The 14,629-nt window shown below is 48.8% G+C and overlaps 1 protein-coding gene across 1 annotated transcript; it reads left to right on the top strand.

Annotated features, from left to right (window-relative positions):
- The first annotated feature begins 3,769 nt into the window (after positions 1-3,769).
- Positions 3,770-4,564, top strand: LOC137839296 (uncharacterized). Its single transcript, XM_068648417.1, has one exon. It carries the CDS (start codon positions 3,770-3,772, stop codon positions 4,562-4,564), a length of 795 nt encoding a protein of 264 aa, XP_068504518.1.
- The last annotated feature ends 10,065 nt before the right edge of the window (positions 4,565-14,629 follow it).

The following is a 14,629-nucleotide window of genomic DNA, read 5'->3' as shown; positions in this document are numbered from 1 at the left end:
GGTCCACCAATACATGGAGTTCCCTTGGAAGCTAAGGGTGGCTAGGGGTACCTTACGTTCTTCACTCACCCTATGGCAAGCAAAGAGTTGTTCTACTTTCATCTCCCAATCTATGTAGGTTTCTACATTATCCTTACCATGGAAGTGAGGTAAGTCTACTCTAGTTTCCCTTGGCCCCTCTTGCTCCCTTTGCCTATTCCTTCTAGGGGGTGGTTGGTAATAGTCATTAATTCTAAGGCTTCCCTCCCCTAGAGACTCATTACTCCTAGATGCGTGAGTATGAGTTTTCTTTGATTTTTGTGATTTTTGAGATTTCTCTTCTTGGGCTTTAGCCAATTCATTAATTTTATTCTCATTCTCCAATTGTCTAAAAGAAATCATTTGCACAGCTTGTGAAACTTCTTTGAAAAGAGATTTTATAGATTTGACTTCACTTTCAATAGACTTTGGAGAGTGAGGAGGAGAAGACATGGCTAAAGTTTTTGTGTATATAAGTGTTTTACCTTGAGGAAATTTAGGAAAGTCAAAGAAGGTAGTTTTCCAGGTAAGGGAGGTGAGTCACAAAGGACTACTTAAGTACCAAGCCTTTGCCTTAGCCAAAAACTATCCCTCAATATCTTCACACAAAACTTCCTCTTAGTAAACTACTTAGAACACAATTAAGTTGAGAAATCAAAAAAAAATTCAATGCAAGAAAACAATGTATGCTAACTAATTAACAAAGCTAGACGGTTTTAACAAAGCTTAAAACAACCACACATACAAAGCGTTACTAATTAAGCAATATAGAAACAACTAAAAACAATTAACAATTGCTAATTAAAGAGTTCTATACTCGTCGGCCCTAGGTGAGGCTTCTTGGACACTTGCAGCCCTTGAAGACACACTCACCGTCTAATAACGTAATTAAGAGGTAATTAACACAAATTAAGTTGCAAGGAAATTAAGAAAACTCCCTTTGTTGATCCACTTTTTGCTAAATGACTTCCTTGTTGTCTTTACTTGTTGGCCCACCAAGTGTTTGTGGTGTTTTTCAAGAAAGCTTGATTCGGCCTTGGCTTTGTTTCCCCTTAGAATGAAGGTCTTAATTCTCCAATTCCAGCACCTATCAAAAGACTAGACCTTACCCAAGTCAAGTTTCCATTCAATTAAGCACCAAAGGAGAATAAATTCCAGCACCAAATTAGAGGTCAAAGAACAAAAGCAAGAAACAATTTAATTGAATAAAACAGTACCACCAAAAGGAGTTAGATTATGACAACTAGAAAGAGGTCCAAGAAATATTAAGCAAGCAAATAAAAGGTACTCAAATAAAGGTAGGCACACAAAAGAATTCCTAAGAATAGCACTAGAATTAAATTACAAAATAAAAAACAGCACCACTGGAAAATTGTTGTGGGCCAGAAACGTGTTTTTCCCCAATTTATGCTGAGCTGTGTTTTTAAGATATGATTCTGAAATTTGATATGCAAGATATTCATGATCTTAGCTAAAATCTTGTTTTGGAATCACTCAAAACTCATGCACCATTTTTTTTTAATAAATTTTGCAATTTTGGTGTTCAGTTACGCCAGCTGTAGCGCCTCAGATTTGCACACTGATTTTAAAAGATTTATCATATTTTTTCTGGTGATTCTTTTGAACTAATTCTTTTTTTTCCCTTTCTATAAAACTCTAAACTTGCATAGTCCAGAGAATCAAAATTTTCCTATGAGTGAAAATATTTTTCTGGAACAAAACAGCCAGCACAGAGAAAGTGAAACAGGGGATTCTGGAAAAACTGGAAAAAACAGTAACATACCAAAATTTAAACACAATGGAATTGAGAAAAGGAATTTGTGTAAGATCTAAACACAAATAGGAACTCAAACTAAAATTAAAAGGCACCAAAAGATCAAATGAACAGCAGATTCAAAGCAAAAGCATATACCCAAAATCAAGAAACAATCAAGCCAATCAAAGGACTACTATGAATTGATGACATTGTGGATGAACATGACTTGACAAAACATATATGGATTAAGAAATTAAAGACTCAAAGAGCATAATATGAACCAAATTAAAAGTGCAATAAAGACTCAAAAACCTAAAAGAAAACAGCAACTCAAAGGTGTATGGAATCCTATCACAATTTGCACAAGAATTGTTCAAGATCAATTGAACAAAGTGCACCGGTTGGATCTTCCAAACAGCACACCAAAACAAATTAAAATGTAAAAATCAGCAAGACAATTATGGAAATAAGATGAACAACATGAAATAAAGAAGAACTAAAAATGAAAAGACCAAGAACAACTCATCTTGGAGAACCTAAGCTCATGATACCAAATGATGGCAAAATTCATGAAGTTCTTCTTGAATCATGTAAGAGATGGTGCGGAAGCCATGGATGTGTGTGTGCAAGATCCTCCTAAGAGTGATGTTGATCTTGAAGGTGCATGGTGTGTATGAACATTGGGAGGTTCGGCCAGCCCAAGGAAAGGTGAAGGATGTGAAGTTTAGAGCCTAGAGTTCTAGGGAGAAGCAAAGCTTGGCACAAAATGGCAGCATAACTTTACTCACAATAAACTTGGAAAATACAAGAGATGGCCTCCCTATTTAAGGCTATAGGGCCGTAAATACTAAGCTAAGTGTAAATGAAATGAGAGCCAAATGAAATGCAAAAATGACAAGGCACATGGCACATGCTCATGACCGGCCAAGTAAGGAGAGATTCTAGAATGTTCACTCTTTTATGCTTTCTAGCACTACTCTAATTACTAAGCATCCCTAATGGGCCTCCATGTAACATGTACAAGGCTTTCTCTCTTCCATTCGTGGCTTCATCCAATTGGGCGTGAATGTGCTTAGCCATTGACCTTGTAATGGGTCCTAGACGGTCTAGGTCTCCTCCTAGACGCTTCATGTGTAGCCTTCCCTCATCACGTCCTAGACACTCCTTCCTTGAGGCTAGACGCTCATAACGGTCTAGCCTTGGGTCTTGGCTTCCATTGTGAGATGTGCTTGGCCCTCCTCCATCACACCTTGTCCACCTATTTTGGTAGGGAGGCTCATTCCTTGTTGCCTTTTGTCCTTCCTTTCTTATCCCTCATTGCTGAGTGTTCATTTGTACTCTTTCTATTTCATTTACCTGCATGCCTTGTGGATCAGTATAACTGTGTTGGCGGTGGGATTGGCATTCTGTGCTTTGTGTGTAACTGACGCCTTGTTCTTGGTCTGGCGTGGCTTTAACCTCTGTTCTTTGGTTTGTCGGAATGCAGGATCAGTGATGGATTCATCCAAGAGGATGGTCTTGGCGAGAGCACTGAAGGCTGCTCGCGCCTCCAAGGCTGGCGCCTCCACCACCCCCACTGCTGACCCAAACCACCCATTATCCTTGCCCTCAACAACACCAACCACCACCGAAACTCCACTAGGCCCATCTTCACCACCCCCACGTAGCACCCAAACACTTCAAACACCCAATTCACCTCCGCCCATCGCCGCAATGCCACTGGCTGTGGCCTCATCACCTGCTCCAGCCCCCCTTGACAAAGGAAAAAGGGTGTTGGAAATCCTCTTCGATGACGAAGACTCTGACAGTGGGGTAGTCTTCAAGAGGAGAAAGGCTGCTACGGTTCCCATCCTACCAGCAGCATCACCCTAGGGAGGGGATTCCTTCAGGGACAATCCCCCTAGCGCTACCTCTCCCCAACCCATAGTAGTCCAAGAGGAAAAAGGCGAAGGGGCCGAGTCTGCCCCCGATCTCATTGCCATTCCTCCTCCCATCATGCATCTGATGAGGGGCTTCAACGGAGGATTGATGCCAGAAGGCTCCGACAGGAAAGAAGGAATGCCCTTCTATTTAGGAGCCTTCTTGGCCGTGGCCCTCGATTGGCGCACCCAAGCTAGAAATGCCGCTTCAAACACACAAGCCCTCCAGGCCCTGAAAGAAAAAGTGGCCGCTCTGGAGGAGGAGAACGAAGCTCTGGGATGCCAAAATGAGGCCTATCAAGCCTCTCTAAAGTTGGCCCAAGAGGCCAAAGAGGAGGCTGACAGGCAACTAGGCGAGGCGATGGAACTTGAGGCTGACTTCTACGTCCGGGAAGTGTCTCTCCAAGTTCAAATAACGGATCTCCAAGACATGGCGGAGGCCTCCGAAGAGCTTCAGAAGGACTTGGAGGACCAGTGCTATGGGCAGGCGGAAAGACTGGAGTGGATGGAGGAGGAAATGGCCACCCAGGCCAAGGCATTGGGCCTTCTCCAGGTTGACCATGACAAGCTGCAAACTGAGGTCAACAGGCTCCGAGTAGAGAAGGAGGCTCTGGAGAAGCAGGTGGCCTCCGGGGACTCTACCATCGAGGAGTTGGAAAAGGCCAAGAAGGCACTCATCGATGACATGGCCGGCACCTTCGAGGAGGGATTCAAGGAGGCTTTGGCCCGGGGATCAATGTTTCTAATTGCGATCCTACCCACCATGTCGTCGACGGCCGTGTCGTGCCCCTCAAATTGGATGACTGAAACGCCGACTTTCAGCCGCCACCTTTACCTTTTGTGCTTTATATTCGTTCTTGCCAACCTTTGATAAACTTGTAAATCTTTTGAACCGTTTGCACTTGTATAACGCTTGCATACTTGTTGAGCACTATTTGGCAGATATTTTCACCCTCGTTCTTTATTTTTGTATGCTTCATTTGCTTTACCTGTAATTTTACCTGTTTCTTTCGCTGTGTCGGGTGATCACGCCTCACTTCTAACGTGCACCTCAAACTTGTTCAGCCTTCGTATCTATGAGGCCTCTCCCTCGTGAAGGCGCTAGCCACTCCGCTCTCTCTGCAAACGCAAAAGTCGAGACCTGCTCTAGGTCCTAAAAACTTGGGACAAGGTCGCGTTTCAGTGCCCACGCCCATGGAGAGGCCTGTCTCACAGCGCTGTATCGTCCATGGAGTGTCTCAAACACCAAGGCGATCTGTCCCTTGATTATGGGTGCTTGGCGCCCACGCCTAAGGAGAGGCCTACTACCGTAGTGTCGTATCTTCTTCAGGGTGTCTGCAAACGCCAAGCACCGGGAAGGCTCGAAGCCCCCCATGGGGTCGCTCCCTCCATGGTCTTTCTCTCCCATGGGTATCTGGGAGCACCCCTGCCGGTGACTTACTTAGCTTCTGGCGATCTCGTCTCCCTCCACAGTCTTTCCTACCTGTGGGTATCGGGGAGGCGACGCCGCTGATGCCTTATACTGGCGACGCCTTCAGCGTCTTATACTGGCGACGCCTCCAGCGTCTTATACTGGCGACGCCTCCAGCGTCTTATACTGGCGACGCCTTCAGTGTCTTGGCGATGCCTGGTGCGATCAAACTGTTGACTTGACCTTGGCATTGACTTTGACTTCGACTCTGGTCGACGCCTGGGGGTAGCGGAGAGCTTAAGGTCTCGCCCGCGCCATCCACGTGGCATTTCCCGTATGGCTGATGGGACGTTCCCTCACTTGACTTGATCCTGACATTTTCTGAGCTTCTGACAAAATGCTCTCATTCTCGACGGCGTATCGTACCCTTGGGCATTCTGTCGACGCGACGTTTTTTGAATGTTAACCAGTGACGCCAGGATCATCCACCCATCCTCTGACACGTGGCTCGATCGCACGGTGCTCCCATTTGCGTCACTTGGCGCTCCAACTGCAATGTTTAGATCTTCGAAATCTTATACCTGCGTCCATCATCTCTGTGTTTCCGCACCCTCCTTGCACCGCTACACAGAATTCCTTCTGCGTTCTTTCTAGTCGGCGTTTTTCCTCCCGTACTCCCAACGCGTTATTCTCCTTCGATCTCCCAGTTCTTTTGCTGATACTTTGCACCGACATGTCTTCCCATGCTCCTTCCCCTAGGGTTAACCCCAAGGACCTTTATGCATGGGCCTCGCGCGAGCTCCTCGACGAATGCTCCAGCTTACTCTCCACCAGGGCCGTAAGGGAACACATGGGGGATTCGTGCTCCTACGATCATCATGCCTTCGTGAGGAGGCATGATAATGATATCACTGTGCTCCCTTGCACCTTAAGGGAGCCGGTGTGCGGAGACGAACGGGCCAACGACGGGGTCCCCTTCTTCTACTTCTATCAGGTGGTCTTCAAAAGCATCGGCGTGCGCCTGCCCTTCTCCAGGTTTGAGAGGGAACTACTGATTGAGATTAACGCTGCTCCAGCCCAGTTGTACTCTAATAGCTGGGCTTTCGTCAAAGCCTTCGACATACTCTTTGGCTTTCTGGGGTGCGCACCCTCGGTTGACATCTTTCTTCACTTCTTTGAGGTGAAGAGGCAAAGGAACAACCTTTGGGTGACCCTCAGCAACGTTCCTGGCAGGGTTCTCCTAAATCCCTTCCAGAACTCCTTCACAGGGTGGAAGGGTAGATTTTTCAAAGTCTGCTGTTCCGAACTCGTGCCTTCCGCCCTGGATCGTTTTCCTCTGTACTGGGTAAGGGAGACGAGAGCCTTGAAGTCCAAGCCTTTCAAGAGGCTACCCTTGAACGACCAGGTGGCATGCCAGATCTTGGCTGAGGCGGGAGGCTTTGACGCTGCCGCTTTAATTAGCTTGGAGTACAACGCCGAAGTTTTGGAGAAGTATATATGTATAAGACATTATCTTAGAAATTCCCACTTTTCATCTTTACTAGGTCTTTACGTGTCCTGTCTTGTGGTGTCTTCACCATGCTTGTTTTCTTCGATGTAGGTTCGAAGATAAGCCGGCAACAGAGGTCACAACTTACCCAGGCGCTGAGGGCTGAGAACGGAGCTTCGTCCTCCTCCCATCCAGACTCCGGAGGCCACTGAAAACTGGTCTGTTTGCACTTTTCTTACGAGCATAGGGCATGTACCTGTTCGCCTCATTTGTCTCATTCAACTTTATCTCAAACTCTACTTGTAATCTTAACTCTCTGGTGCCATGTTTTGATTTCTGTAACGCCGCTCCTTTATTTTTGTGCACCCTTGTCTGCATTCGCTTCTTCTAACATACTGTGCGCGTTTTCTCCGTTATGTTTCTTGACGACACACGCGTCTGGCGACGCCACTTTCTTGGCGACGCGTACGCTTGGCGACGCCGCCTTCTTGGCGACTTGTACGCTCAGTGACGCCTGTCGCCACTTCGAGTCTTTGTCTTTTATCTCTTTACCCCTTGGTCTTGCACTTCGAGTGGGAAGAAGATAAAAACTGAGGCAAGGTTTTTCTTGAACTCCTTTTTCTTTTTATTTGGGTGACCTCGTTAAAAAACCCCCGAGAGGGAAAAAGAGTGTCCCCTACGATGAGATTGTTACATGGCTGCTCACTTACATAATTCAACTAAAATAAAACTTCAAATTTGCCACGTTCCAGCTGCGCGGAATGGGACCCCCTTCCAAAGTCTCTAAGTTGTACGAACCATTCCCCTTAGCCTCGGTAACTCTGAAGGGTCCGGTCCACTTGGGAGACAATTTATTTTCTAGCTCATATGGGTATGCCTTCCTCATAACTAAGTCGCCAACCTGAAACTGCCGCGGCTTTACCTTAAAGCTATATTGTCGCTCTACTCTTCTCTTCACTTCCTCGGCCCTTATTCTTGCTTCTTCCCTGGCTTCGTCCACGAGGTCCAGGTTCACCCGCCTTTCTTCGTTAGATTCTTCAGCCACAAAATTCTGGTAACGTGGCGAGCTTTCATGAATCTCGACCGGAATCATCGCATCCGACCCATATACTAAGCTGAAAGGCGTCTCCATGGTGGAAGATTGGGGCGTGGTGTGGTATGCCCATACAATCCTTGGCACTTCCTCCGCCCACGCTCCTTTAGCTTTTTCTAGCCTTCTCTTTAGTCCTCTCAGCAAAACTCTATTCGCTGACTCCACTTGCCTGTTAGTCTGGGGGTGTTCGACTGAAGCGAACACTTGCTTGATGCCTACCTCTGCGCACAGGTTTCTCAACTGTTGGCTGGCGAACTGGGTTCCATTGTCGGATACCAGCCGCCTAGGCACGCCAAAGCGACACACAATGTTCTTCCAAACAAAGTGTTGCACCTTGTGCGCTGTAATCTGGGCCACGGGCTCCGCCTCTATCCACTTGGTGAAGTATTCCATGGCGATGATCAAATACTTCATCTGCCTTATCCCCAATGGGAATGGACCTAGGATGTCAATCCCCCAAGTATGGAAAGGCCACGGGCTGTATATGGATCTCAGCTCTTCTGGCGGCGCCTTGTGCCAATCAGTGTGTTTCTGACACTGCTTGGAACGCTGGGCATGGTGCACGCAATCCTCTTTTACTGTTGGCTAGTAGAAACCTGCGCGTACCACTTTAGAAGCTAAAGACCTTCCCCCTACGTGACTCCCACAAATGCCTTCGTGTAGCTCCGCCATTATTCTGGTGCACTCGTCGCCGCTTACGCATGTTAGGATAGGGTGGGTGAAGCCGTGTCTGAACAATACTTCATCCATTAGAGTGTATATTGCGACATTCCTCTTAACCTTCTTGCCCTCCTCTAGTTGCGCTGGGAGAACCCCATCCGCCAGATACCGTCTGTATGGCGTCATCCAGGTGTCTCCTTCGGCTAAAGCACATATCTGCGCATGCCTTCCTCCTTCGGGCGTGTCCGCGTATGTGCTAATATGGGGCGTCTTTACCGTATCTTGAGTCAAGGAACGATGACTCCTTGGCCTCCCTCTCGCAATGCTAATATGGAGGACATCCACCTTGTTGTCTTCTATGAATTTTCTCGGAGCTTTGAGCGTCTCTTGGATTACTGTCCTCTGCCTGAGTTGGCCAGCTTGGCCAGCAGGTCAGCTCTAGCATTTTGTTCTCGTGGGACATGTATTAACTCAAGAGCGCTAAATGCTCCCTTCAGCAGTTGGACGTACCTTAAATACGCCGCCATCTGTGGGTCTTTTGCTTGGAACTCACCCGATACTTGTCCTGTAATCAGTTGGGAATCACTTTTCACCAAGAGGTTTTGCGCGCCCATCTCCTTATCCAGGAGCATCCCTGCAATCAGTGCTTCGTACTCAGCCTGATTGTTACTTGCTTTGAAGGAGAAATGCAGAACTTGCTCAATCAGCACACCATTGGGTCCCTCCAAAACTATCCCTGCCCCACTTCCTTGTTGATTGGAAGAGCCGTCGACCGAGAGCAAGCACTGCGAGCCTGCCTCCACCTCTTGTTCGCCTCTAGGCGAGAGTTCTGCTACAAAATCTGCATATACCTGCCCTTTGATGGATCCTCTAGGCTCGTACCGGATGTCAAACTCTGACAACTCCACCGCCCAGCGCACCATCCTTCCTGCTACATCAGGTTTCTGCAATACCTTTTGTATAGGGAGGTTCGTCATCACCACTACTGTAAAACAATGGAAGTAGTGGCGGAGCCTCTTGGCCGAAAATACAACGGCCAATGTTGCCTTCTCCAGCGACTGGTATCTCGTCTCTGGGCCTTGTAAAGCCTTGCTCACGAAATAGATGGGCTTTTGAATCTGGTCCTGCTCCTGGACCAGCACAGAACTGATAGATCGCTCTGTTACTGTGAAGTATAGCCGGAGGGGCACGCCTGCTACTGTTTTGCAAAGGACCGGTGGCGTCGCCAAAGACTTTTTCAACTTGATGAAAGCCGCTTCGCATTCGTCAGTCCATGCAAAGCGACTATTTCTTTTAAGGAACTAGAAATAGGGGTGCCCCTTTTCTCCTCCCGCAGAAACGAACCTTGATAAAGCTGCCATTCGCCCCGTCAGTTGCTGCACTTCCTTTACTGATGTCGGGCTCCACATGGCAATAATTGCTGCGCATTTATCAGGGTTCGCCTCTATTCCCCGCTCCGTGAGCATGAATCCTAGGAACTTACCGGCTTCCACCCCGAAGACACACTTCTCGGGGTTCAGCTTGAGGCGGTATTTCGATATGGTGACGAACAACTCCTCTAAGTCCTTCACGTGCTGCTTCCTTCCCTGCGATGCCACTACCATATCATCCACGTAGGCATACACATTCCTCCCTAACATGGGTGCTAGGACCTTGTCCATCAGCCTTTGGTAGGTGGCGCCTGCGGTTTTTAGCCCAAAGGGCATTACCTTGTAACAGTAACTGCAAGTTTCTGTCATGAACGCAATTTTACTCTCGTCTCTTGGGTGCATTTTGATCTGGTTGTATCCCGAGAATGCATCCAAAAAGCTAAGGACCTTGCAACCGGAGGCACTGTCCACGAGTGCGTCAATGCTGGGTAATGGGTACGAGTCTTTCGAGCACGCTTTGTTCAAGTCCGTGAAGTCTACGCACATCCTCCACTTCTCATTCGCCTTTTTCACCAGGACGCCGTTGGCCAACCACTCAGGGTATTGGATCTCCTTGATGTGACCAGCACTCAGCAGCTTTTGTGTCTCTTCCCTTATCACAAGTTGCCTCTCTTCATTAAACTTTCTCCTTCTTTGCCGCACGGGGCGGACCGTGGCGTCCATGCTAAGGTGATGGCATAGAAAGTCAGGGTCGATGCCCGGCATATCTGAGGCGGACCATGCGAAAGCATCTAAATGGCGTGAAATCACCTCTGCCACCTCCTCCTGCTCTTCTTGGCTCAACAAACGTCCCAGCTTAAACGTTTTGCCACCTATTTGCCTCTCCACCACGTTAGCCTCCGGCTGATCCCTGCTATCTTCCTTAATGGGCGTTGCCCGGTAGCGCTTTCCAGGCGTCGACTCTTCTACGGGCGATGTGTCATCAGACCCCTCCTCCATGTGCGCGTTTGCCTCGGGCGTGGCCTGGCCAGGCATTGACTCTGTGGGCGTCGCCTCAATCAAGGGCTCTATCTCCATCCTCGCGTCTGCACTTGGCGGACGCTCGAACACCATAAACAAGCTTCTCTTTTTTTTCAGGCTATTCTCATAACATTTTCGCGCTTCCTCCTGATCCGACTTGATGACAATCACCTTGCCACTGAGATCCGGCAGCTTCATCTTCATATGGTGCGTGGAGGCTACTGCGTTCAGCCTATTCAACGCCGGTCTGCCCAACAAAATGTTGTAGGCGAAATTGGCGTTTATGACCAAATACCAGATGCTTTCGGTACGCGAGGCCTCTCCATCTGTGAACGTTGTCCTCAATTCCAAGTAGCCTCGAACTTCCACCTGGTTGTCAGCAAACCCTGTGTAGGGCCTCGAACTTCCACCTTGTTGAATGTCGACCAGAACATAACATCTGCAGAGCTTCCTTGGTCGACTAGAACCCTGTGCACCTTTCTGCCAGTCGTGACGACCGAAATGACCACGGGGTCATTGTCGTGTGGAACAACATCCAATAGATCTGCCCTCCTGAACACGAGGTCTGACTCCCACGGATCACCCGAGATTCTTTCTTCAATGGAATTGACCCCCCTCGCATATTTTTTCCGTTGGGAGGTGATCCTGCCGGCAACTCGAACGTGGACGAATCGCTTCGTAGCACTCTCTGCCCTGTCTACGCGACTGCGTCTTCTGCAGAATCACCCTCCGAACTTTCTCTCAGATATCGTCAAATGTGACCTGCAAAAAACACAGACGACGCCTCTAGCGGCCGTTTGCACTCCAACGATCAAGTTAGTCCAACAGAACCACCAGAAACTGGAAACTAGTAATGCGTGTGTGAGAAAAACTTGCACTCTGTTTTTCGTCTTTTTTTCTTCCCCTTCTCCCACCCCGATTCTTTCTTTTATCTCTCTCTCTCTGCTTCTGGGCATAACAGAATTCTGTTATGCTTTTCTGGCATGTGTCAGAACCCTGTTATGCTTTTCAGAGAAAGCGTACCTTCAGAATCAGCAATGGGGAGCGTGAGAGTCTGCGCATGTCTGCGCTTGGCTGCGCCTGTCTGTACCTTTAGTGGTACGGAGTGCTCTTTTGTCTGGACCGCACCCCTCTCAGATGATGACACGTGGAGGCCTGCAACTCACATCTAACCACACACGTGTTACTTACTGGAAGGGCTCTAGCGCCTCTCTTTGTGTGCCTAAGTTACGCCCTTGCGGAGTAACTCAGGATGCTTCTCTTATCTGGGTAAATCGCATACTCTTAGGAGAACGTCGGGTGTGGCTGGTCTAGGCACACTCAACAAACGTTACTCTCTGCGTAGGCGACTCACCCTTCACGATGCCACGCACGTAATGGGTTGAGGGAATCACCAATCACCGACTGGCTTACTAGTTCCCTCAGGCCACTCTCGTGCATGATTCCTTGAGGTGTGCTCATGCGAGGTCCATGCGTAACGCTCTCGCTGGGAACCTTAGTCCCAGCTTAACTGCGTGTAACACGAGACCCCGATGACAATACACCCGATGACTGATCAGTGTTTATTCGCTTATCGCGCTCTGCCTCCAGGCGCGAGTCTGGGAACTGGTCTGCTGGTGGTCACTTGGCTACTGACCACCGATCACCATTCTGGGTGATCTATCCCCCGACCTCTCTGCCGCCTGATCTGTCAGTGGTAACTTGGTTACTGACCACCGATCACCTCTCTTGGCAATCGTCCCCCCGACCTCTCTGCCACCTGGTCCACGTGTCACCCTTCGAGTGGTCCACGTGGTTCTCTGCTGCTGACATCATCGACTACCGATGACCGATCGGATCAGGAGGCAGTGGGTCCTCCCCTCGAGAAGCCACCAGCGATGATGTGGACTTCGCCAAGGACAGGCATCTCGTGCGCTTGTTCTTCCACTAGTGCTGGCAGGGTCGCGGTCACGGCAGGCTCTACGACATAATCCTTCAGAAAACCGCTTCTCACCAATTCATCTAGCTGGTAACCCAACGACAGGCAGTTATCGATGTGATGACCGAAAGCTTCGTGGAACTTGCACCAAGAGTCCTTACGAGGCCCTAAAACCTTGTCAGTCTTCGCCGGTCGCCTCAACCTTTCAGCTATATTGGGCACGGCAATGAGATCCTTCAATTCCACCGCAAAGTTGTACCTCGCTGGCCTCACCCTTTCCCTGGCCGGGCGATCCCCTCCTGCCGGACCCCTAGGTTGGGGTTTTCTGGTCTCGTAGGGGCGTCTCCCCTCTGGCTAATTTCTCCCCGTCGTGGTCTCGTGAGGGTACGACGCTGGTGCGCTTTTCACACACCTCTCCCTCGGAGGCGATATGCTCTACCGCCCGACGCCGTATTTCAGCAAAAGTCCTAGGGCGATTGCGAATAATGGATTCACAAAAAGGGCCGGGACATACGCTTTTTCTGAATGCGTACACGATCATAGGCTCCTCTGAAGTACCAAGTTTTAGTACTTGGGCCCCGAAACGGTTGATGTATTCCTTCAAGGTCTCCCCTAGATACTGTTTTACATCAAACAGGTCGTAGGAAACTAGCGACGGAGCCCTGTTCGCCAAGTACTGCTCTTTAACTGCGACAACTGCTCAAAGGAGGTGATATGGCCGTTTGGAAGGCTGATGAACCAATCCATTGCCATCCCCGTCAAGGTGGTCATAAAGAGCTTGCATCTCGCAGCGTCGGAGACGCCTACCAACACCATCTGCATGTGGAATGCAGTGAGATGCGCCTCAGAATCCTCCATCCCAGTGAAGATCACCTTCGGTCCTGCGAACGTGTTGGGGATTACCGCATCCAGGATCTCCTGCGAGAAGGGTGTGGAAAACTCCCTTGGTGGGGTGAGACGCTCGGTCTCATCTTGTTCACGTTGCCCTTGGTTATTGCTCAAACCCCGACGAACACTTCATTTACACGATGGAGCTCTTCGTTTCTCGCACGCGAGTCTGCGAGATCCGCCTGCATGCGTTCTTGTTCCACCCTCGATTCCGCCATCTCATCCTACAGCCCCTGCATCATTTCCATGACCTGCTGCATGGACATTTCCTCACTCGCCGCGCGTGCGGAACCTTGTCTTGTACCCCTCATTCTTCACTATTTCCTCAAACTTTGCTAACGTTATGGTAGCTCCGATAAATCTTCGTTGCTTGTGATGGGACTGATGTTTTAAATCGGCCCCACGGTGGGCGCCAAATGTTCCGGCCGGTTGACCTGGGACGTCTTTGTGCGCAACCTTGCCTGTCAGCTAGGGACACCTTCCCTCTGGCTACCTGTGGATACCTGCAAAGAAGGACAAAGGGCGCCCTGGCGGCCGTTTGCACTCCGAAGCTCAAGTCAGCTAGCGAGAAACACCAAAAACTCTACACCTCCGTATCGGAGCACCGTGAATGGCACTCTGAAGGTGGTCGAAAGAACTGGTGGTTGTGTATCTTTTCTCCCTCTGACAAACAACCTATCTCTAGTCCCTTATGCGTAGCCTCAAGACTCAAGCAAGCAACTAGAGTGTATTCTTGGAAAGTCTGCCAAAAGTTCGAACCCTGTTTCCCACGTCCAAGGTTCTATTTAAACTACTCTAGCATTTAGAGCGTCTTAAAGCGCATTTAAGGTTATGAAACGTTCAGCGCCTTTAAGACGTTTAAATCGCTTGGAGCATTTAAAGTACCTTAAACGCTCGAAACTTAAACTTTATTAAATAGCTTTAATTACCTTATACCTTACAAATTGATGTTTCTATTCTGACTTGGCTGCTATTACACGTGGAGGGCCTCACAGCACCGTGACCCCACTTAGGGGTATTTCCTCGTGTGAGTCCTCCTTCCTGGGAGTGCATCTGCGCAAGGGGTGACTTTTTGGGTGCCAACTCA

This window comes from Phaseolus vulgaris, chromosome 3, assembly GCF_000499845.2.
Source record: "Phaseolus vulgaris cultivar G19833 chromosome 3, P. vulgaris v2.0, whole genome shotgun sequence".
Classification (NCBI taxonomy): domain Eukaryota; kingdom Viridiplantae; phylum Streptophyta; class Magnoliopsida; order Fabales; family Fabaceae; genus Phaseolus; species Phaseolus vulgaris.
This window is presented reverse-complemented; position numbering and strand designations above follow the sequence as displayed.

Bases quoted from the DNA above. Each gene is read 5' to 3' on its own strand.
- LOC137839296 (XM_068648417.1), top strand. From the start codon at position 3,770: ATGCATCTGATGAGGGGCTTCAACGGAGGATTGATGCCAGAAGGCTCC.